We start from the raw sequence: 26,219 nt of genomic DNA, 5'->3' as shown, positions 1-26,219 counted from the left end.
TCTATAAAAGCTTTAAAAAGTGGACCTTGGAATGGAGAAAAAAAATAAGTGGGAAATATCAGAAAAGGAGACAGAACATGAAAGACTCCTAACTCTGGGAAATGAACTAGGGGTGGTGGAAGGGGAGGTGGGCGGGGGGTGGGGGTGACTGGGTGATGGGCACTGAGGTGGGCACTTGACGGGATGAGCACTGGGTGTTATTCTATATGTTGACAAATTGAACACCAATAAAAAATAAATTTATTAAAAAAATAAAATAAAAAGTGGACCCTTGAATTAGGCCTGGAGTAAAACAGTGGGCAATTATTGGCATCTGTGTACCTAACATAGAATGATGTCATTTCAGGCATTTCTCAGGATTTAGGGAAGTCAGTACAAGGATCAAAAGATTGAGAAATTTAACTTGTCCTCCAGGATGTTTTTATGTACACATGCAATATTTGTAAGAAAAAATATTATAGAGATTACCTGATAATGGACACTCACCCCAGTCTTAATGTAAATAGGAGAAAATATCCAGCCAAGAACACAGAGCAGAAATGGAACCTGAATCCAAGAAGAATTACATTAGGGTCCCATCTAGGCCATGCTCTTAAATGAGATGCAATCTCAGTGACTATCTGTTTTAAGACTAACAAATAGATCAATACTGGGGAACCTTACAAACAACAGCCCAAGTGCACACCTTTCAGTGAAACAAACTACTTACAGGCATTGGATCTTTGCTTATGAAAGAGTGCATTCTCAATTTTGAGGGGTTAACTGAGCCAGTTTTCAGAGAATTTATTTTTAATTTGTTTGCCTATTTCCAAATTGGAGTAAAGGTGGGTTATATATAAAAGATAGTTTAAAAAAGTCAGAAACCATTCAGAGAAATAAGGGAGAAGCTTTACCAAAATTTCATGGAAGTTATTGAAATTAAGTAATAAATTTGGCTCTGGCTTTCCTACAAAGAAGGGGTAAGGCAAGCTGAATATATAAAGCCAATGCTAGTAAATTATGAGAGGTATGTTGTGGCAAAAATCAGGGCATCTTGTAGGTTTGAAGTTGACTCTGTTAGAAGTATCCTTTATTTTTGTAGAAAGACAAGACTCAGAAAGTAGGGAGCTTTCTGATTTATCCAGAAAAGTCAGCTGATTTATATGGAGATAAATTAATAAGCCCAATACTTATAAATTCACTTATAATGAACTTACATAGTGAACAAATTCCATGTCCTATAGTAAATATATCCCACAGATTAAATAAATAATCCATTTCATAAGTTTTATAGTTGAAACCTGGTATTCTTAGGAGGTCAATTCGGAGTTTTGTTATAATTAGTTAAATATCTTGAAGAGCTCAGTTGATCCCATTTTCAATACATACTGCAAATATATACATATATACATATATATATACACACACGCATACGTGTACATATAGACACATATATGTATATATATATCTGTGTCTACACGAACACACATATAATTATATATATCTGTATGTATACCTAAGCACAAATGTCTATGTGAACGTATATTTAAATGTTAACATGATCTTTTCTCTTTTCCCTACCTGATTAGTCTCCTAAGAGTTCTTTGTTCACTGCATTTGTATGGCCCTTAAAATGTAAACATTCTCTGTTTCTTCATTAACTTCAATAACTAAGAACAATGAAAACTGACACCATCTTTTTGAGAAATCAAAGACTTGCTTCCTTTCTTCCATGACTTCTTCAGAAGTCTTCAGTATTGACTGGAGGTTGGAAGCAGTTTTTTTTTAAAAGATTTTATTTATTTATTTATCCATAGAGACACAGAGAGAGAGAGAGACAGACAGAGGCACAGGCAGAGGGAGAAGCAGGCTCCATGCAGGGAGCCCGACGTGGGACTCGATGCAGGGTCCCCAGGATCAAACCCCGGGCTGCAGGCGGCGCTAAACCGCTGCGCCACCGGGGCTGCCCTGGAAGCAGGTTTTTTTTTTGTTTGTTTGTTTTGTTTTGTTTTTTAAGGGTTTATTTATTTTTTCACCAGAGACACAAAGAGAGAGGCAGAAACATAGACAGAGGAAGAAGCTCCCATGGGGAGCCAGATGCAGGACTTGATCCCAGGATTACAAACTGAGCCAAAGGCAGATGCTCAACCACTGTTTTTATGTGTGTGAGTTTTATTGGGACAATGGGTAGAGAGGGAGGTTGGTGGCCGTATGAGGTATTACTTACGTTCTACTCAAAGGCCGCAACTGCAATCCCTGACATTGCTCCTATTCCAGCCAGGCCCATAAAGTGGCCGTTGCCAATATTTGAGGCAAAAAGAGAGGCACCTATCTGAAAACCAAAAGGTGATCACCTATCAGAACTCTCAGACCAACTCCAAGAAATCATTTTCACAAATGTAAACTCAAACTGATTTTCACATTTTCTCAAAAAGGATTATTCCCTGGGCAGAATTCCCATTTGTGTTTCTTTTTTGTTTTATTTAAAAAAATATTTTATTTATTTATTTATTCACGAGAGACACACAGAAAGAGACAGAGACACAGGCAGAGGGAGAAGCAGGCTCCTCTCAGGGAGTCTGATGCAGGACTCAATCTCCAGACCCGGGATCACGACCTGAACAGAAGGAAGATGCTCAACCACTGAGCCACCCAGGAGTCCCCTCATTTGTGTTTCTGCTACCCAAACCCTAACCATAAGTTACAAGCTCAGTGAGGAGGGAGAAAGTCAAAAGAGCAGGATGGCTGTTCTTATGGGGCCACCCTTCACCTGCCCCACTGACTTCCTTGCCATTCCCTACTGCAGAAATATTAGCAGATGGTGATTTCACCATTGTTCCAAATAATTTAAAAATATCAACAATTTAACTGATTAGGTATAAGACATTGGTTAAAATACTAAGGTACATGAATATGCTGAAATACAATGTAGAATGCAGAAAGAATAAAGGAGCTTTTCATTAAACAATACGGTAGGCAGTATGTATAATCTCATTAAAATTTTATTTGTGCACCTTACACTTGTGCAGATATATGCATGGGAGTGATCCTGGCTACACACACACACACACACACACACACACACACACATATATATATATATATATACACATACACATATAACAAAATATTTCTGGAATGATAGTTATAGAGATGGAATGAGGAGAAAATTTCAAGTTCTATACTTAGACTGTAACTTTTGGGTTTTTTACAATCAACATCTGTTACTTTCAGAAGAAAAAATCCTAGAGGTATTTAAATGAGCAAAATCCCTCCTAAACCAATAACAGCTTTTCAGTTGAGTAGAGATAGCCACTCCATTCAAAACCAAAATCCAACTATTATGCTTTTGATATGAGACATATTTAAAACCAAATTATCAAGAGAGGCTGCAAATAACAAACCTCTTTAGGTAGAAACACCAGACACCCCAGCATTAACAATACCAACGTAAGAAAAAGTAGCATTCAAGACCAAAGGCATTAAACAAAGATTTTTTTTATAACTGTAAAAGGTAAAATGCACTAATAAGACATAATAGAAAACATACTGACACCAAATACCTTAACAGTGACAACTGTAAGGCAATAAAAGTCTTAGAAGTGGCACATAGTAAGTACTCAAGTAATACTAGTTATTTCTATTATTAAGAACGTTCACTATATTTACCATAACAGTGAAAAGTTATATACAGTCTAAATTGCCCAACAATATGATGCATAAATGGTGAAATGTCCATATGATATAACACTATGTGATTGTATATAAATATAAAATAAATCCCCCTATTTATGTTTATATAGATGTTGGAAGATACTAGCACATTATTAAATTAAAAGGTAGGTTTAAAAGGCATCCTTCATTAATTCAATAACTACCAATAAATGTTGATTGCCAACTATGTCCAGGCACTTTTCTAGATATTAGGGATATATTAGTGAGTAAAATAGATGAAAATCCCTGCCTTCATGAAGCTAACATTGTTTTGGGGAAAAAAGAATAAACAAAATAAATTAGGAAATTATTTTAAAGATATTTATTTATTTATTTATTTATTTATTTATTTATTTATGAGAGAGAGAGAGAGACAGAGAGAGAGAGAAGGTTTGTCTGAGTGCAGGGAGGAGTGAGGGAGAAGGGAGAGAGAGAAGTGAAAAGAATCTCAAGCAGATGCCCCACTAAGCCCAATGCAGGGCTCGATCCTAGGACCCTGAGATCATGATCTAAGCCAAGAATTGGATACTTAACCGACTGAAGTACCCAGGTGCTCCAAGGATTATTTTATAGCGTAATAGACAGGGATAAGTACTATAGAGTTAAAAAAAAAAAAAGGTGGGAAAGTAGATAGGAAGTACTGGGAAATTGAGTGGTCAGAGTAGACTCTAAGAGAAGAACTGAGGAAGACCAGAAGAAGTGGAGGGGCAAGCCAAGGAGATTCTGGGGAGAATGCTCCATCTGGATAGAGCAGCAGGGGCAAAGGCCCTGAGGCAGAAGCACTGCTGGGTTTTCAAGGACACTGGATAGAGCTGGGGACAGGCATCCTGAGAGGCAAAGTCAGAGAGGTAATAAGATGCAGATTCGCTGTGCCCTAATATGCACCATCGTAAGAAGTGGAGCTTTCATTCTGGGTGACATGGGAGCCCCCCGAGGGCTCTAAGCAGAAAAGTGACATGGTTTGGCTTGTGTTTTAATAGGCTCCCTTTAGCTGCTCTGCTGAGATTGGATATAGAAGAGCCAGGGTAGGGATCCCTGGATGGTGCAGTGGTTTAGCACCTGCCTTTGGCCCAGGGCGTGATCCTGGAGACCCGGGATCAAGTCCCACGTCGGGCTCCCTGCATGGAGCCTGCTTCTCCCTCTGCCTGTGTCTCTGCCTCTCTCTCTCTCTCTGTGTCTATCATGAATAAATAAATAAAATCTTAAGAAAAAAAAAAAGAGCCAAGGTAGAAAGAGGGAGCCCAAGAGGCTGTTATAATTAATCCAGGTGAGAGATATAAGAACAGCCCAAACCTAGAGGCAGAGTTGATGGGAAGTGGTCAGATTTGAAATATATTCTTTAGATTGAGTCACAGGACTTCCTGATGGATAGGATGTTGGGTATAAGAGAGACTAAAGTGTCTAACTAGACTCCATGTTTGTTCAGCCAGAACAACTAGAAGGTTGGGCTTGCTATTCAGGAGATAGGGAAGATGGTGGGAGGAGTAGATTTAGGGAGGAAGGTCCAGAGCTCCCTCTGGGGCTTGTTCACTTTGAGATCCCTGATAGACCTATCAAGTGCAGGTGTTGAATAGTGCCGGTGTCACAAGTGAGTCTGGGAGTTCACGGGAGAGAACTGAAATTTGTTAGCATGTAACTGGTATTCAATGCCATGAGCTAGGTGAGTTGCCACGTGTGTGAGTCTAATTGGAGAGAGCTGGCCAGGCGCAAGCCCTAGGGACCTCCAGTGTTAAGCAAGGGATATGGAAGAGAGCCAGTTAGGAAGACTGCCCATGAGCAGCTGGGGAGGCAACTGGAAAGGAGGGGAGCAAGGTGACAAAACAGGAAGGGAGGGAGGACTGAGCATTTCAGAGATTCACTACGGCCAAGCCAGCTGGCCACAAGAATAGGCCATGTACAAATAAAGAAAAAAGGAAAAAAAAAGGAAAGAAAGAAAAGAATAACTTATGTGGAAGGCCCTTGACAAGAGCAACTGGTATCCATCAGATATCTGCTAATTGAATAAAAATATTAACAAAATCAGAGTGGCAAAAATCATTCTTTTACTACAATTTCCTTTAATAATACTGTAATATATTTTGTTCATTAGGCAACAATCCAAACAATGAAAAGAGAAGTCACAGCAAAGAAATTAATAAATCATAACATACATAAACATTGGGAGGCCGTCTCCTGAAAACCATTACAAGTGTCAGTTGTGTAACTGACACAAAATAACATGGGAAGCAGGTTGCCATTTTTCTGGGTACGTAAAACATGACCACAAGGCCTAAGAGTCTCAGGCAAAAGACTGGGTGTCTCACAGCCCAGGAAGAGATTGTGTTGTTAGAATCAGCTGCAGAAAAATAAACTAAGGGAGAGGCACGTTGCAAATATTTCTTTGCAGCATTCAATCTCTTTCTAAACCAGGTTTAAAAAAAAAAGAAAAGAAAAGAAAAGAAAAAAGAAAAGAAAAGAAAGAAAGAAAGAAAGAAAGAAGAAAGAAAGAAAGAAAGAAAGAAAGAAAGAAAGAAAGAAAGAAAGAAAGAAAGAAAGAAAGATTCTAGTATAACTCAGAGAGTTAACATCAGGAAACCACTTTTCCCCAAATCTCCCAGCTAAGAGGCAAAGCCATTTCTGCTAGGTTGTTGGATCCATCAGAGTTAATAAGTGTACTTTCCTCATCCCTTTGAATAAAGGTGCTTTCTCCTCGTGAGACAAGACTTCTCTCTTTGAAGTGTTACCCCAGTGTGAAAGACCAATGTTTGCCATAAGACTGATTAATGTTTGAGGGCAAAGAATATTGGTGAATAGGGCCTGCTTCTTACACAATGCTCCAAATGTACCTTATACTCCTATGCAGGAAAAACATGCACATTTTAACATAATAAGTTATAAAGCAGCCCTGGCTCAGTCTTGACTTGGGTCCTCAGACCTTGGGCCCTGCTGGTTACTTACATCCTCCTCCTCCTTGAGGCACCCCTACCCACTCCATCATGGGTATAGGGTCATGCACAGCCAGCTGGTTCTCCTGCTGTGGGAGTTTTGAGGCACTTCTCTTGGATGAAATCATTCTGAATAAGAATACATTATTTAATACATGAAAGACAAAAAATGTTTCCAGCATCATGCTGTTCCACACTGCTAAGCCTTGGCATATTCTCTTCCCTCTGCCTGGAACACCCTTATACTCTACCTGCCAAACACCCATTCCACCTCCAAATCCTGCTTGAACAACCCTGTCTCTGTAAGACCTTTCCAGTCTTGCACCACCTTCACCCAGCAAGCCTGAGTTTACCTATCATCTGTATCTGGCCCGTGTACCTCCCGCCAGACTCACTGGACTGCATCATTAATGCTATAATTTGCTGGATACACATCTAACTCCCACTCTAGCTTGTGTGCTTCCAGAGGGTAAAACTGTCTATTTCCAACCTGTATCCTGGAACCCTAGAACAATGCTTTGTACATATGAAACACCTAATAAATGATTAGTGAAATAAACAGAGTTGAGTGGAAACATGTCAGTAAGAAACTACTTCAGAGCTAGGCAAACTCGAACGGAATGATTTTGCAGATTTAGCAACTTCAAATTATTCTGGGTATAAGACTTCTACATTAAAGTAACAGACAAGTTAACATGTGGCCCCCCGAGTGGATTGCCACATGCAAGGCTTACTCACCGGCCACCATCTAGGCTGCGGCCAGCCAGGAAGAAGTCTTCTACTGTCCCACGGCCGCTTGACAGGATAGCCTTAAAAACAAACAAACAAAGGAAAACAAGAAATAAACTGCTCCAAAGATACAGATCTCTCAAACCATCACCTTCACTTATGGGTAAATCTCTTTAGCAGAGATCCCTAAATCCATCCTCCCCTTCTTTCTTTTTAGGAGTAGAAGCACCTACCTACTGAGTTACAATGAAGGCTCATGGCTGCCTGGCTGGAGACTACAGTTTCTTTCAGCTCTGATTGCATGGACATTTCCATTTCTCTACACTCTTGGGAAAATAATGTTGCTTTAGTTTTTCCCCAACTAGTTAATCAGTGCCAGAGTCTCCAGCAGATTCTGGGAGATAAGTGAATGTATGGATCAGTCGGGAATGGCAGACCTGAACATGCGCCTAGCATCATCTTCCAGGACAGCAGTCAGTCTGCCGTTACTAAGGTGTCCTTCCAACACATCCAACTCCTATTTCCTCAGGCTCCCAGCTCTGATTCCCCAACCCTGAGGTGAATGAAAGACAATCCTGCAGATTGCCTAGATTGCCTGGGACCAGAAGGACCTAAGGATGACAGCTGGTTGACAGAACTGTTTCTGTCATCTAAGGTATCTGCATTATAATGGGGTCCCTCCCATCATAAAGCCCTAAGCCAAAGAAACAATTCTCCAGATAAGATTTAAATTAGGCTCACTTCATCTATTCACTAAATTTATCTAGGGCCTGCTATGTGCAGAGCTGAGCTTTTCTAGGAAGGTATCAGCAGTAAAACTTTTAAAAGGAATTTACAAAATGTCCTCAGATGAATAAAAGCATCCTCTCTTTATGGAAAGAGAGGATCAGACAGTAAGAAGAGGAGATCCTGGAAAGAAGGTGGCTTAAGCGCCTGTCCCTGCCTCTTCCTTCCTCCCTGCTGTCTTTCTGGAATAATAACACAACCACAGCAGCCAGGTTGGTGGGGAAGAAGATACATCCAACACTTTCTCAAAGATCTCTGGGCTCAGACTGATAAAAGAGAAAACAAACCAAAAAAAGTGTAAGTTTTTCCCCCTTTACCATCCTGTAAGAGCCAAGGCACCAGTTCTCTGGGGGGCTCGGCAGACAGGAATTGATGAATGTTTTCAGAAAGGAGTCCCATCTGTGCGAATGTGGGCAATTGGTTCAGTGAGAAAAGGGTGGTTTAATAACTGGAAAAAAATAAAGCTAGACTCATCCATCACATCATATATAAAAATAAATTTCAGATGTTCTAGAGATTTAAATATGAAAGAACTATAATGTATTAGAAGAAAATTTAGGATATTTGTATGACCTTGGAATGGGAGAAAACTTTCCCAACCAAAGCAGGAAATCTAGAAGATACAAAGGAAAAGAGGGATAGCTGACTTCTTCAAAGTTAACAAAAACTCAAATGACAGAAAGACACCATTAACAGTTCAGACCAGTGATTCTCAACCAGAGGTGATTTTTGCCCCATCTACCCAGGGGATGTTGGCAACGTGTGGAAACACTTTGGGTTGTGAATGGGTAAGGGTTGAGGGTACTTCCACGCATCCTATAACACACAGGACAGACGACCACAGTGAATTATCTGGTTCCAAATATCAGTACATACTGGTCTGGACAAATGATAGCTTGGGGAAAACATATGAGCAAGTCAAATGACAAAGAAGTTGATAAAAGCAAAGTCAAATAACCCAAATACAAAATGGCAAACTGGCAACTCACAGAAGAAGAAAATCCATGGACAATAAACTCATAAATAGATGCTCAACCTCATCAGGAGTCTAGGAAGTGCAAATCAAAGCTACAATGACAACCACTATTCATCCATCAGGCTGGCCACACACACACACACACACACACACACACACACACACACACATGCACAAGCAGTAACAACCAAGTCTTGGGGGGAAAAAAGCATAATCATATACTGCTTGTGAAAAAAGTAAAAGTAAATCTCAACAAGCTTTGGAGGTAGGCTTGAGTAATATCTACTAAAATTTCAAGTAAACATATACTTCTGACCCAGCAGTTCTAATTTTGGGAATCCATGCTACACAGATTAAAAGTACTAACATATCAAAAACAATACTTGGCAACAATCAGTGTCAGTAGGGAAGAGTTGAATACTAGGCAGCTAATGAAAACATAAGCTGAATTTCTATCTACTGACCTATAAGACTCTTTCCATATATAGTAAGTGGGGAAAAAGTGAGCTGCAGAGTAATGTGTACAATATGATCACATCTGTCATACAGACCAGAGACAAAAACTCATTATGTATCAGCATGTTTGCATAAGCAATGAGAAAGGGGAGGAAGGATATGCCACCCATGGTTACCTTATTCCTTATTTATGCATCTTTTACTTCTTACAATGAGCATGTAATATTTTCCTAATTAAAAATAATATTTTTCAAAAAGAACAAATGGAAAGATAATAATATAAAAAAGGAGAAAGATTGAAGTGTTCTAGATAGCTGGGCACATCTTATGGCTCCCAGATGAACAGAAAGTATAGCAGGTTTCTTTTGGAAATGACCAGATGGCTTACTAGTCCTCTGACCTTGGCCAGACGTAGGCCCCAACAAAGCCTGGAAGAAAGCTGGGTGGGGGCTTCCTAATTCAATAAAAGCACTAGGGGAAGGATCCCAAAGCAAGTACTCATTACTCAGAGCCCCTGTATCTATCGGCCACTTGAAGGATGTTTCTCATAATTGAGGCCAATCTTTAAAAAACCTTCAGTTTGAATTATCTGGAAAAATACCCCCAAATTTCTCCTTTATGTATGGCATAAAGGCCCTATATTTTCTCTTCTGGTACAAAATTCTCTTAACAGGATGGAGACCATGTCTTCATTGCTCTGTCTGCTTACTAGCAGCATAATGACTTACTGTAAGCCCTCAAAAAGAGTGTCCAATGATCGCACTTTGAAAGGCCAGACTCTGCACAGTAAGATCCTGTTCATGAGCTGGTGAAATGTCCCAAAGTAAAGGTCACACACATAGGTATGAAAGCTTCAGCTGGGTGGGGGCCACCCAGAACGAGAACTTTCCCCCTGGTTAGTGAATGGTGGCAGTCACAGCCACTCCTGCTTGGTGGAGCGGGCCAGGCAGAGGCTTCTGACCATTAACAGCCTACCCGAGGGGTGATACCATGACACTGGCCAAAGCTTTCGTATCCATCTGGTCTTTCACTGGAACACAGGCAGACTCCTCCTAGGCAGGGAGGAGGGCCTGTCTCTGGGTAGTACGGTGAAAAGACATGAGTGCTTACATGCCAAGTTCTAGTGGGCGGATGGCAGTAAAGGAGACATGGTCTCCAACCTCTTAAGAAGAGACAAAAAATACAAACTTTTCATTCAAATTTGAAGGGAATGCTTAGAGCCCCAAGTTGCATGTGACCTTTGGGATTTTGCTAACGAGGCAAAGGGGTTAATTAACCTCATGAGTCAGATTAGACAGCTCCAGGTTTGAAACTGAACCCAATGGGCAGCCCGGGTGGCTCAGTGGTTTAGCACCGCCTTCAGCCCAGGGACTGATCCTGGAGACCAGGGATCGAGTCCTGCGTTGGGCTCCCTGCATGGAGCCTGCTTCTCCCTCTGCCTGTGTCTCTCTGCCTCTCTCTCTCTCTCTGTGTGTGTGTCTCTCATGAACGAATAAATAAAATCTTTTTTTTTAAAAAAAACTGAACCCAATCATTCATTCCCTGGTTGCTACTGAACCTCTTTGAACCTTAGAGTCTTCAACTGTGAAACTGGAGGGAATGACAGCATGTTATCCACAGCACGGTTGGGAGGATGTGATGGACTTAAAGCACTCAGGATGGACCTGGTGCTTAAGGGCCTCATCAGCACTAGTTGTCATCATCACCACCATCATCATGATGATCCTAACAACGACTGCTTACCAAACACCGCTTAGGTCCCAAGCAGGTGCAGGGGGATGGGGGTCTGCTTGTTTATTTGGGGGAGGGTGGTAAGGAAACGTGGGGTTAGTCAAGGATGGCTCCGTTACTGGGGACCTGCATTTATTATTTACTTTTGGCTGGAAGGTGGGGAGTAGCTAAGCAGAGGGAGGGTGGAGATGTCTCTGCTGAGGGCTGTGCCTAGGCGGGAGGCAGGGATGAGAGGGTCCTGGGTTGGGGCGGGACCTGAGGTGGGGGCCAGGTGACTGATCTTTCACAGGTGATGTGAGCATTTTAAAATCTGGGCCAAGCATTACTCTCCTTTATTGTCTCTGCAAAAGGTGTTTTTCTGCTAAACTGTCTTTTTAGGGGGCACCTGGGTGGGTCAGTGGTTGAGTGTCTGCCTTCTGTTCAGGGCTGATGCCAGGGTCCTGGGATCAGTCCTGCATTAGGATCACTGCGGGGAGCCTGCTTCTCCCTCTGCCTGTGTCTCTGCCTCTTTCTCTATGTCTCTCAGGAATAAATAAATAAAATCTTAAAAAAAATAAAGTGTCTTTTTAGAAATTTTGGTTAATAATACTAATAACTCCAAAAATGATGATAACAATAATAGTAGCTAGCATAATAGTACTTGCTGGGTACCAGACCTCCTTCTATGCACTTTGCACTTGTTAACCGATTTGATTCCCACAATAAGGAAATTGAATTTATGACCACGAGGAGGGGGAGGCTTGTACCTACCAGTAACCAGCCAGAGTTCTATGATCACAGCTTCTGGAACAGAATTATATATTCCTAGTTTAAGTTCAGTGCTATCCAAAAGAAATATACTATGAATCACAGATGGTATTTTATTTTTTCCAGCTTTATTGAGGTATGATTGACACAAATTGTATAGCTAATGTTTTGCATACTTGAAATTTGCTAACAGAGATCTCAAGGGTTCTTACCATACATACACACAAGATGGTAATGATGTGAGGTGATTAATATGTTCATTAGATCATGGTAATTATTTCAAATATAGAGATTTATCAAAATCACCTACACCTTAAATATATACGATTTTTGTCAATCATACCTCAATAAAGCTGGAAAAAATAAAATACCGTCTGTGATTCATAGTATATTTCTTTTGGATAGCATTGAACTTTTAAAAAAGATTTTATTTATTCATAAAAGATAGAAAAAGAGAGAGAGAGAGAGAGGCAGAGAGAGAAGCAGTCTCCATGGAGGAAGCCCGATGTGGGACTCGATCCCAGAACCCTGGGATCACGCCCTGAGCCAAAGGCAAACGCTCAACCACTGAGCCACCCAGGTGTCCTGGATAGCATTAAACTTAAGCTAGGACTATACACTAGGTCTCTAGAATTTATTCATCTTATAACTGAATGTTTGTACCCTTTGATCAATATCTCCCCTTTCCCTTCAGGCCTGCCTAGGTTCTGGTAATCTGGTAATAAGCCCTTCTATTCTACTTTCTGTTACTATGAATTTGACTTCTTCTTTTTTTTTTTTTAGATTTCAGATATAAATGAGATCATAACATGTCTTTCTTTTTTTTTTTTTTTTTTTCACCTGGACATGATGTATTGGTGTTCAATTTACTAACATACAGAATAATACCCAGTGCCCGTCACCCATTCACTCCCACCCCCCGCCCTCCTCCCCTTCTACCACCCCTAGTTCGTTTCCCAGAGTTAGCAGTCTTTACGTTCTGTCTCCCTTTCTGATATTTCCCACACATTTCTTCTCCCTTCCCTTATTTTCCCTTTCACTATTATTTATATTCCCCAAATGAATGAGAACATATAATGTTTGTCCTTCTCCGACTGACTTACTTCACTCAGCATAATACCCTCCAGTTCCATCCACGTTGAAGCAAATGGTGGGTATTTGTCATTTCTAATAGCTGAGTAATATTCCATTGTATACATAAACCACATCTTCTTTATCCATTCATCTTTCATTGGACACCGAGGCTCCTTCCACAGTTTGGCTATCGTGGCCATTGCTGCTAGAAACATCGGGGTGCAGGTGTCCCGGCGTTTCATTGCATTTGTATCTTTGGGGTAAATCCCCAACAGTGCAATTGCTGGGTCGTAGGGCAGGTATATTTTTAACTGTTTGAGGAACCTCCACACAGTTTTCCAGAGTGGCTGCACCAGTTCACATTCCCACCAACAGTGTAAGAGGGTTCCCTTTTCTCCGCATCCTCTCCAACATTTGTTGTTTCCTGCCTTGTTAATTTTCCCCATTCTCACTGGTGTGAGGTGGTATCTCATTGTAGTTTTGATTTGTATTTCCCTGATGGCAAGTGATGCAGAGCATTTTCTCATGTGCATGTTGGCCATGTCTATGTCTTCCTCTGTGAGATTTCTGTTCATGTCTTTTGCCCATTTCATGATTGGATTGTTTGTTTCTTTGGTGTTGAGTTTAATAAGTTCTTTATAGATCTTGGAAACTAGCCCTTTATCTGATATGTCATTTGCAAATATCTTCTCCCATTCTGTAGGTTGTCTTTGAGTTTTGTTGACTGTATCCTTTGCTGTGCAAAAGCTTCTTATCTTGATGAAGTCCCAATAGTTCATTTTTGCTTTTGTTTCTTTTGCCTTTGTGGATGTATCTTGCAAGAAGTTACTATGGCCGAGTTCAAAAAGGGTGTTGCCTGTGTTCTTCTCTAGGATTTTGATGGAATCTTGTCTCACATTTAGATCTTTCATCCATTTTGAGTTTATCTTTGTGTATGGTGAAAGAGAGTGGTCTAGTTTCATTCTTCTGCATGTGGATGTCCAATTTTCCCAGCACCATTTATTGAAGAGACATAACATGTCTTTCTGTACCTGGTTTATTTCACTTAGCATAACGTCCTTCATTTTTTTAATTATTATTTTTTATTATTTATTCATGAGAGATACAGAGAGAGAGACAAAGACACAGGCAGAGGGAGAAGCAGGCTCCCTGTGGGAGCCCAATGAGGGACTCAATCCCAGGACCCTGGGATCACTCCCCGAGCTGAAGGCAGACGCTCAACTACTGAGCCACTCAGGCATCCCAATGTCCTCCAGGTTCCAGGTTTATCCATGTTGTTGGAAATGGCAGGGTTTCTTCTTTTGTAAGGTGGAATAATATTCCATTGTGTACATATATACCATATTTTCTTTACCCATGCATCTCTTCATGGACACTTAGGTTGCTTCCATATCTTGGCTACTGCATAATGCTGCAATGAACATGGGAGTGCACATATCTCTTTGAGATGCTGACTTTATTTCCTTTGGATATATACCCAGAAGTGGGATTGCTGGATCATGTAATAGTTCTATTTTTAATGTTTTGAAAAACCTCTATGCTGTTTTCCACAGAGGCTGTGCCAATTTACATTCTTACCAGTAGTGTTTTCTCTTTTCTCCACATCCTAGCTAATACTTATTATCTCCTGTATTTTTGATAATACCCATCCTATCAGGTTTGAAGTGATATCGCATCATGGTTTTTTTTTTTTTTTTTTTTTGGGTTTGGCAATTTTTTTACTTCTTTTTTTTTTTAATTTTTTATTGGTGTTCAATTTACTAACATACAGAATAACCCCCAGTGCCCATCACCCATTCACTCCCACCCCCCGCCCTCCTCCCCTTCTACCACCCCTAGTTCGTTTCCCAGAGTTAGCAGTCTTTACGTTCTGTCTCCCTTTCTGATATTTCCCACACATTTCTTCTCCCTTCCCTTATATTCCCTTTCACTATTATTTATATTCCCCAAATGAATGAGAACATATAATGTTTGTCCTTCTCCGACTGACTTACTTCACTCAGCATAATACCCTCCAATTCCATCCACGTTGAAGCAAATGGTGGGTATTTGTCATTTCTAATAGCTGAGTAATATTCCATTGTATACATAAACCACATCTTCTTTATCCATTCATCATGGTTTTGATTTATATTTCCTTGGTGATTAGTGATGTTGAGCATCTTTTCATGTGCCTGTTGGCCATTTGTACGTCTTCTTTGGAAAAAATCTCTGTTCAGGGCTTTTGCCCAATATTTAATTGAGTTATTTGTTTTTGTGATATTGAGTTGGATGAGTTCCTTATGTATTTTGGATATTAACCCCTTATCAGATATAGGAATATCTTTGGCAATACTGAGGGTTTAGTTCCAGACCACTCCAATAAAGTGAAAATTGCAATGAAGCAAATCCAGTGAACTCTTTGTTTTCCTAGTGCATATGAAAGTTGTGTTTGCAGCATACTGTAGTCTTTTAAGTGTGCAATAGCATTACATCTAAAAAATGCACATAACTAATCAAAACTACTTTATTGTTAAATAATGCTAACCATTATCTGAGTTTTTAATGAGTCTTAATTACTAATCACACATCACCATAACAAATAGAATAATGAAAATTTTTAAATATTGTGAGAATTACCAAAATGTGGTACAGGTACAGGAAGTGTGCAAATACTGTTGGAAAAATGACGTTGATAGAATTGTTCAACTCAGAATTGCCACAAACCTTCAATTTGCAAAAAATGCAGTATCTATGATGAAGTGCAATAAAGTGGAGCACAAAAACGTGAGGTTTTCTTGTATATGATTTGCAAATATTTCCTACCATTCTGTAAGTTGCTTTTTCATTTTGTTGTTTCCTTTGCTATTTATCCCAGATATAATTTTAAATTTTCCAGTTGCCACATTAAAAACAGTAAAGGAAACAGGGGAAATTAACTTAAATAATATATTTTGCTTAATGCATTATGTCCAAAGTATTACCTTTTAAAAATATAATCAATGTCGAAATTGTTGAAATATTATATATTCTTTTTCCTACATTAAGTCTTCAACATCTGATATATATTTTACACTTACAGCACATCTCAGTTCACACACTAACTTTTCACCAGAAGTACTTGATCTGTATTTAGATTTAAATTTTACAGTTGAAAAAGTAGATTCACATACCAAGTTGTTCTAAACCTACTTAAAAGTTTTGCAGTAACTGAATTAAGTACCAAAAGTTCATTTTGCTTTAAATTAATGACAAAACTGGCTTATCTTTTTAGAAGAATTTGACTTGGAAGCAAAAGGATATCATTTTCAAAATTATATCTGTCCAAGTTAAGTAAGTCACTAACTCTGTTGTCAACTCACTATTATTAATGTTGCATTCAAACAGGCATTAATATAGCTTGAAAAACATTTAAACTGATGGATAGCACAAAGCATTCTTCAATTTTTTTTTGTAGTTTTTGCTGCCAGTTACACACCACAGCCAGTTTACAATTAAAATCTTTGATATAGGGGATCCCTGGGTGGCGCAGCGGTTTAGCGCCTGCCTTTGGCCCAGGGCGCGATCCTGGAGACCCGGGATCGAATCCCACGTCGGGCTCCCGGTGCATGGAGCCTGCTTCTCCCTCTGCCTGTGTCTCTGGCTCTCTCTCTCTCTCTGTCTCTCAGTCTTTCATGAATAAATAAATAAATAAAATCTTTAAAAAAATAAAATCTTTGATATATTGAGTCATGTTAGGAGAATGCATAGGATCATTATTATTTTTTTTAAAGATTTACTTATTTATTTTAGAGGGGAGAGGCAGACAGAGAGGGAAAGAGAGAACCTCAAGCAGACTCCCTGCTGAGCACAGAGCCTGACATGGGCCTCCATCTCATGAGAGCATGACCTGAGCCAAAGCCAAGAGTTGGATGCTTAACCAACTGAGCAACCCAGGAGCCCCAAGATCATTATTATTGATTTGTATCATAAAGTTCCAATGCAACATAAATTTTAATATTTGGTTAGCTAGGTTACAAATAAGCTTTTCCTGTCTTTGACTATTCAAATTTAGCTAATTCATATACTGTACATACTAATGAAAAGTACAGACTGCCGTTTTTTGGTCTTTGATTACTGAATATGGAATATAAACATTCCTTTTAAGAAAATCTTGAATTACAGTTGACATTACAGTAATTCTTGTAAAATTTCCAAGACTCAACCGATGAGCATTGGCAAAAGCACATCATTAAATTTATTGCTTTCTTTTTCCTTCAACAGTTGTATAAAATGATTATTTATATTATTTGCACATATAAATTGGATGATTTTAACAACTGTATTATGGAGTGGAATAAAGCAATAAAATAAACATCTGTCTCTTATTTAAAAATCCCATTAAATCTGGAGTTTTGACCTAACTAACAGAGCTGGAGCACTGTCTATTATATTAACTTTTTTTTCATATTTAGCTGAAATTCTTATTTGATAAATATAAAAAGTTAAAAATATCTATGTCTCAAGTTTGATCTTTTGGGTCATGAATTGGCAACATTTCTTATAGGTTTGATATCTTTTGAGACAAAATGTGTTCAAAATATTAATTGAGGGGTGACTTGGTGGCTCAGTTAAGTGTCTGACTCTTGATTTAAGCTCAGATCTTGATCTTGGAGTTGTGAGTTCAAACCCTGCATTGGACTCCACACTGGGTATAGATTCTACTTAAAAAACAAAACCAAACCCTAAAAACACAAACTATCAATTGAGCAATGTTTCATATCACACGGATCAACTAAACCTAAGGAAAGGTACTCGCAAATTTTCAAAAAAATTTTTTTTTAATTTTCAAATTTTGAATCCATTCATTTTTGGCATTGTTAGAAAGGCCTTCTATGGGCAATTGTTTCAGGGCTTAATAGAAAAATCTTTCACTTTTTTGTAAAATATATTTAAAAAAATTTTCTTCATAGTTTTCTAAAAAATTACCATAACTAAAGTAATAATTTCTTTGTCATCTTTCCATCTAAAATGTTTTTCTTTCTAAGGAAAGAATCTAAGCTGTTTCAAAGTTGGCAAAAAGTGAAAACTCAGATTTTGTTAAAAACAAGTACAGTTTTTTTTAATATTTATTTCTGATTTCAGGTAACTAATTTTATAACTTTTTAAAAAGCATTTTTCAATAGTTAAACTTCAAAAAAATAAAATTCACTATGTAGTGATTGAAAATTCCTCTTATAGTGTTTACTCTATTTAAACTTTTTTACATACCCAACAAATAGCTCTTCCATAGCATGATGCATAAACATTAAGTCCTTTAGGTGAATCGATCCCTTTGTTGTTATGAAATGACCCGTTTTGTTCTCTGAAATCTATTTTTATGTTACTATAATCACTTCAACTTTCCTTTGATTAGTGTTAGTATGATTTATCTTTTTCTATCATTTTTCCTTTTAGGATACTTGTGTTTATATTTAAAGTGAATTTCTTGTAGCCAGCATATATTGGGTCCTGCTTTTTTATTTAACCAGATAATCTCTATTTTTAATTAGCATGTTTAGGTCATTTACATTTAATGTGCACATTGATGTGGTTGTATTTAAATATACCGTCATACTATTTGTTTTCTATTTTTTTAATAAATTAATTTTTTATTGCTGTTCAATTTACCAACATACAGAATAACACCCAGTGCTCATCCCGTCATTGTTTTCTATTTATCTCATATGTTCTTTTTTCTCTTCTTCTTTGGATTAAATGGTGTGTGTGTGTGTATATGTTCATGTTCATGCATGTTGGTTTATTGGCTAGAACTCTTAGATGTGTTATTTCAGTGGTTGCTTTTGAGCTTATGATATACATCCTTAACTTTTTTTTTTAAGATTTTATTTATTCATTCATGAAGACACAGAGAGAGAGAGAGAGAGGCAGAGACACAGGCAGAGGGAGAAGCAGGCTCCATGCAGGAAGCCCAATGTGGGACTCGATGCTGGGTCTCCAGGATAACACCCTGGGCCGAAAGCAGCGCTAAACTGATGAGCCACCGGGGCTGCTCTATACATCCTTAACTTAATCCACTTTACCTTCAAGTGATATTATTTCACTTCATATATGGTATAAGAACTTTACAGTAGTATGCTTCCATTTCTCCTCCCTAGTCTTTATGATACTGTCATATATTGTACTTTAGATTTATTATAAATTTTAAAGTTTAACTTCTATATCTTCTTTTTAGTGTAGTTTGTTTTCCTTGAAAGAGATTTAAATAATAAATTTAAAATCTTTATATTTACTCACATAGTTACTATTTCTGGCATTCTTCATTCTTTTGTGTAGATCCAGACTTCCAGCTTGTGTCTTCTGCTTGAGTGACTTCCTGTAAGATTTCTTGTGTGCAAGTCTGCTGATGATACATCTTTCAGCTTTTATACATCAGAAAAATATTTACTTAGCCTTCTTTTTGAAAGACATTTTTACTAGGTGAATTCCTAGTAAAAGACACTTTCTTCTTTCAATACTTTGAGATCTTGCCCACTGTTTTCTAGATTAATTCTGATGAGACATTTGCTGTCATCCTTATCTTTGTTTCTCTATACATAATGTGTACCTTTTCCTCTCACTACTTTTAAGATTTTCTCTTAAGTGAGTTGGTTTAAGAAATGTGATGATTATGCTGTTTCTTGATAGGGTTTTCTTCATGCTTTTTGTGATTACGTTTGTTGAATTTTTGCATGTGTTAGTATATAGTCCTCATCAAATTAAGAAAAATTTCTGCCTTTTTTTTGAAATGCCTCTCTTCCCCTCTTTCAGAGATGCCAAATATACGCACATTAGATCACTTGAACCTATTCCCCAGGTTACTGATGTTCTGTTTATTTATTTTTCAATCTAAATTCAATTACAAATTTCAATTATTCTGCAATTTCTAGTCTGTCATTAACCTTATCTAGTGTATTTTTCATCAGAGATGTTGTAGTTCTTAAAGACTGATTAAAAAAACCTTCTTGTATTTACCCAATATATTTGATCTTTCCTCAAGCTTCTTGCACATTTTGGAATGGCGTTATGACCACTACTATAATGTCCTTGTCTATTCATTTATTTATAATGTCAATTCTGCATCAGTTTTGATTAGTTTTCTCCTTATTATGGAGAAATAAGGAGAAATGGATCATGTTTTTCTACTTCTTACATACCTGGTCATTTGCAGTTGAATGCCAGACATTATGAATTTTATCTTGTTGGGTGCTAGGTATTTTTGTATTCCTACATTTTTTTTCTAAGATTTTATTTATTTATTCATAGAGATACACAGAGAGAGGCAGAGGGAGAAGCAGGCTCCCCATGGGGAGCCCAATTCAGGACTTGATCCCAGGACCCTGGGACCATGACCCGAGCTGAATGCAGATGCTCAACCACTGAGCCACCCAGGTGTCCCACTACTACTGTTTTGAACATTCGTGTACATGTTTCTATGTGGACACATGATTTCCTTTCTCTTCAGTATATGCCTATGAGTGGGATTGTTGGATCATATGGTAACTCTATGTTTTCCATTTTGAGGGAATACCAGGCTGTTTTACAATGTTGTTCCCACCAGTGGTGTATGAAAGTTCTGATTACTCTATATCTTCACCAACACTTTTTGTTATTTGTCTTTTTGATTATAACCATCCTAATGTGTTTGAAGTAGTATCTTATAGTTTTAATCTAACATAAAAATGACTAATCATGCTGAACATACTTTCATTTGCTTATTGGTTATTTGTGTATCTTTCACAGAGAATGTCTATTTGGGTCCTTTGTACATTTTTAAAATTTTTATTTTTTAAAATATTTTATTTATTTATTTATTCATGAGAAACAGAGAGAGAGAGAGAGAGAGAGAGAGAGAGAGGCAGAGGCACAGGAGGAGGGAGAAGCAGCCTCCATGTAGGGAGCCTGATGTGGAACTCGATCCCAGAACTCCAGGATCACGCCCTGGGCCGAAGGCAGGCACTAAACCACTGATCCACCCAGGGATCCTCCTGTACTTTTTTTTTTTAGTTGGATGTCTTTTTATTTTTGAGTTGTAAGAGTTCTCTATATATACTGGACACAAATTTCTTGTCAAATGTATGATTTGTGAATATTTTTCCCATTCTGTGAGTTGTTTTTCATTTTCTTGATGGTATCTTTGAAGCACAACAGTTTTTAATTTTGATGAAGACCAATTTATGTACATTTTCATTTGTTCATACTTTTGGTGGTATATCTAAGAAATCATTGCCTAATCCAAGATCATAAAGGTTTACCCATACGTTTTCTTTTAAGAGTGTTATAGTTTTAGTCTTACATTTAGACTTTTGACATATTTTGAATTAATTTTTGTATATGGGGTAAGTTAAAGATCCAGTGTAATTCTTTTACATGTGGATACAGTTTTACCACCACCATTTATTGAGAAGACTATTCTTTCCCCATTGAATGGTCTTGACACCTCATCAAGTATCAACTGACAATAGAAATATGGGTGTATTTCTAGACTTTTATTTATTTATTTTTATTATAAATTTTTATTTATTTATGATAGTCACACAGAGAGAGAGAGAGGCAGAGACACAGGCAGGGGAGAAGCAGGCTCCATGCACCAGGAGCCCGACGTGGGATTCGATCCTGGGTCTCCAGGATCGCGCCCTGGGCCAAAGGCAGGCGCCAAACCACTGCACCACCCAGGGATCCCTTGACTTTTAATTCTGTTACACTGACCTATATATCTATCCCTCATTGTCTTGATTTGTTGCTTTGTAGTAAGTTTTAAAATAGGGAATTGTGAGTTCTTCAACCTTGTTTTTTTTTTTTCAAGATTGTTTGACTATTTTGGATCCTTTGAGTTTTTCATATTATTTTTAGGATCTGCTTTCTAATTTCTACAAAGAAGCCAGATGGGGTTCTTATAAGGATTGAGCTGAATCTATAGACTTTGGGGAGCATTGTCATCTTATCAATATTAAGTCTTCTGATTCATGCACATAGGATATATCTCCATTTATTTGGATCCTCTTTAATTTTTTTCCAGAATGGTTAGTGGTTTTCAGAGTATAAATTTTCCACCACGTTAGTTAAATATGTTCCTAAGTATATACTCTCTTTGATCTTACTGTAAATAGAATTATTTTCTAACTTTCATTTTTGGATTGTTCATTGCTAGTGTGTAGAAATACAATTTTATATTTCCAGTTTTATTGTGTATAATTGACAAACAAAAATTATATGTATTTGAAATGCCTTTGTGGGTCAGTTGGTTAAGTGTTCGACTCTTGGTTTCAGATCAGGTCATGATTTCAGGGTTGCAAGATCAAGTCCCAGATCTGTGTTGTGCCCAAGATTGCAAATCCAAGAAACCACCAAGGAGCCGACACCAATGCAAGTACATGAGGGTTTATTTACAAGCTCAAGCTTGGGTCCAAGTATACTCCATACAGCAGAGCAGGGACTTGGACCCCGAGACTAAGAAGCATAGTAGTGTTATAGGGGTCCGTGGCCAATGAGATTGTAACATACGTAGAAAGTTGCACAGTCATGTCTGTCCACACGCAGGTGGCCAATTGAATTACGATTCACCCTATAGTGACCATTTGAACTAGCCTATTATTCTGGTTAGAATTGGCGCGCAGGTTTGACGGGCAAAAGAGGGGTTTTCATTCCTTGGCAGTTAAAGGTCAGAGGTCCCGCATTCCAATGTGTGCTAGTTTCTGATAAGGGTGTGCTTAATAGCTAAACTAGGGTGAGGAAGTGCCTTAAACAATAGGCAGGTTGTGTGGGGGGTTTTACATGAGATGGCGGGTATAGCACAAAATGGAGTTAGTCCTGCTCTGCTTGTCCAGGAGTAGGGGATTTTTGTTAGATTTCCTGGGTCCCACAATCTGCTTGAGATTCGTTTCCTCTTCCTCTTCCTCCCCCTTTGTACCTCCCCCAGCTTGTGCCCCTTGTCTAAAATAAATCAACAAATCAATAAATCTATCTTTATTTGTAGTCTTTTAAGAAATCTTTAATAGAATCATCAAAAATCTTTTTAAAAATTGTACATATTTATAGTGTATAATGTGATGTTTTGATACATGTAAACATCGTGAAATGATAACCACAATCAAGCCAATTAACATATCCATCCCCTCACATAGCTGTAATTTTTTTGTGTGTGGTAAGAACATTTAAGATGTTTTCTTAGCAAAAAAAAAAAAAAAAAAAAAAGATGTTTTCTTAGCAAATCTTAAGTATATGATATAGTATACTATAGCTATCATGCTGTATATTAGATATACAGAATTTATTCATCCTGAATAACTGAAACTTTGTACCATTTTGATGAAATTTTGGAATAAAGGTGGGGTTCTGAGCTGATGACCAAGAAAGAATTCTTGAGACATCTTTGGTGCAAAATTATGGTTTTATTAAAACACAGCAACCGGACCCATGGTCAGGAAGAGCTGCTGCCCTGGGCTGATTATATACCCAGGAGTTGAGGGAGGTAAGCAAAAGGGAGATTCCAAAAGGATTTTCATGTGCTAAGGAGTACCTACAAGATATTGGAGGCCTTGCCATTGTCAAGGTAAAGATTGCTTTTCCCTCTAGTGAGGCATTAACATTAAGATGATTGGAAGCTTCTTGAAGAATGTCACACATATCCCACCCCTGAGTGGGGGTCATTTGTGGGATACCAGCTGTGCTTTGTCTGCAGCTAGCCCTGTTCCCTCATCACTTTGACCAACATCTCACAACTAATTCTTTGTATATTGATCTTATATCTTGCAACTTTGCTGTACTTCTTGTTAGCTTTAGTATTGTTTTTTTGTGGATTCCTTAGGATTTTCTATATACAAAGTCATGTCATCTGTGAATAGAAGTAGTTTTCACTTGTTTTTTCAGTCTAGATGCCTTTCCTTGCTTTTTCTTGCCTAATTGCTTTGGCTACAACCTCTTTCCCTGACCAAGCCCATCTGATAAACTTCACTCATTACAGCTGATTACTTTTTCATTTTCAACAATGCCCAGGGGTATGCATTGCTTCACAGACTGATCCAATTAAATTTAGGCTCATTTGCCAGGATACTTTTTGAGGTCAGTGTTTGAGATTTGTTCTGACCCTAGGAGGGCTCTTCTTAGTTGTTTCTTCCCGATTTTCCCTGGTAAATTACAGTTTAGTTTATGTCTCTAATGAAGTTAACAGTATTCTCTTAATTGCATTTCACCACAAGCTCCATTGTTGTGAGAGTGCCTTTAGGTTTGAGCTTCCTCATACTCAGTTGCAAATAAAGCCAGTTAACTTGGGAAGGGCTTCAGAGATCTTTGTTTTGTCCTGCTTTTCCCCCTGGGTAAAATCTCTAAGCCATAGCTCTAAGCCTGGGGCAGGGTGAATGATGGCTTCTCTCTGAAGCTCTTCTTCTCTAAAGCTCTGCTTTAGGAACTGGGCACTCATCCAGGGGCCTTTGAATTCCTGGCTTGCTGCTCTCAGCATGGAATCTCCATGTTATGGGTAAGCTTCAGCAAGAGTGATGTGCATCCCAGTATTTTCAGTGTGCCATCTCCAAGGAAGAGCTTCTGTGTCACAATGAATGAGCAGGAGAGAGGCCCAACCCCCTGCCACACTCACCTGGAATTTAGCCTCTGCAACAGATAGTTGGGTGTGTGTGTGGTGGGAAAAATACTGATGAACTGCCCTTCTCTGGGAAATACTATCACTTTAAGTGCCCTGTGTTACTTGGCTTCACTTGCTAGGAGTGGAGTTCCCATCACATGGGGTTGGGGAGGGGAAGAAGGGAACAGGTTATGGTTGAAATGCCACAGATTCTCTGCTCTTGTCACATTTTTTTTTCTTGCCACATTTTAGTAGATTTTCTTGAATAAATATTTCATTAGCTGTATGCCTTCAGGTCTGTTTCCAGAGACTATATATATATATATATATATATATATATAGTCTCTGGACTATATATATGTATATATACACAAACATATATGTATATGTACTTTAAATATTTTATATATAAAATATATTATTTCTTTTTTTAAAAGATTTTATTTATTTATTCATGAGAGACAGAGAGAGGCAGAGACATAGGCAGAGGGAGAAGCAGGCTCTATACAGGGAGCCCAACATGGGACTTGATCCCGGGGCCCCAGGATCAGGCCCTGGGCCGAAGGTGGCGCTCAACCGCTGAGCTACCCGGGCTGCCCTTAAAATGTGTATTATTTCTTAGAATTTAGGTGTATTTTAAGAATTAGCATGTATAATAAATATAAATTTACATATAAGCTTAACATTTTACCAGTTTTGCTGGGGAATGGATCTGTGGAGCTCTTCATATTGCCATTTCAAAAACTTTGAAACTTTCCTCTCAATGGTTTTTGAAACTCTGGAAATGGATGCCCAGCTGGATGCTTACACAACTTCCATTGCAGAAGAGACTTGAGGATGGATGCCCCAGTGAGTCAAACATCTCACCTTTCTAATTAAAAATTTTTTTGCTGGCCACACGTTAATTTGTAAAATAAAACTCTTATTATCTTGAATTTTAATTTTCCTACCTCTTTAGTGTAAAAAGGCACTCATAAGCTAGCTGGCTCCTAAGGGAGTCTTCTTTTAGGATTGGATTCCTTCTTTCCACCTGGCAAGGGACTGGGGGCACATGGGGAACAGGACTGCTCAGGGTGCCAGTCCTCTTCCAGCATTCACACCACCCAGTGGGCAAGTTTTGTATGGACTACCTTGAGCCTGGATTAGATTTAGTGGTCTCTGGCACCCTCCAGTGACAAAACATATTAGTGCAGTGATTTCTGGTCATTTGATCATATTTAATTTGTAAAGTGATTTTTGACCTAGTGAGTGTGATCACCCAAAGGATCACTGAGGAAGCAAATTTGGAGTTTGTTGGCTGAAAGGCCAAAGTAAGCAGCCTAGATGCATGTCCACAAGCTGCTGGCTGGCATTTCCCTTGGGGGTGGGTCAGGTTTGGTCTCACTATGAGGACATTTAAGACATGTACTTCCCTAGGTCTGCAGTCTAGTATTCCTGCCAGATCAGTGTCCAGAGTTACTCTATGGTTTTGAATTCAGGAAGATAGCTAGCTCAGCAGATTTTTGCAGTAACTAGGAAGGATAATAAT

General features: G+C 38.4%; 1 protein-coding gene across 1 annotated transcript in view; it reads right to left on the bottom strand.

Annotated features, from left to right (window-relative positions):
- LOC607647 (sodium/glucose cotransporter 1-like) overlaps window positions 1–7,791 on the bottom strand; it is a 56,808-nt gene extending 49,017 nt beyond the window's left edge. The window contains 5 exon segments of the mRNA XM_038574509.1: window positions 487–546; window positions 2,207–2,311; window positions 7,356–7,366; window positions 7,369–7,463; window positions 7,784–7,791. Coding sequence (XP_038430437.1) covers window positions 487–546; window positions 2,207–2,311; window positions 7,356–7,366; window positions 7,369–7,463; window positions 7,784–7,791 — 279 coding nt within the window.
- Window positions 7,792–26,219: the final 18,428 nt, after the last annotated feature.

Source organism: Canis lupus, chromosome 26 (genome assembly GCF_011100685.1).
Source record: "Canis lupus familiaris isolate Mischka breed German Shepherd chromosome 26, alternate assembly UU_Cfam_GSD_1.0, whole genome shotgun sequence".
Lineage (NCBI taxonomy): Eukaryota > Metazoa > Chordata > Mammalia > Carnivora > Canidae > Canis > Canis lupus.
The sequence above is the reverse complement of the archived record's forward strand: the minus strand, read 5'-3'. Positions and strand labels throughout refer to the sequence as shown.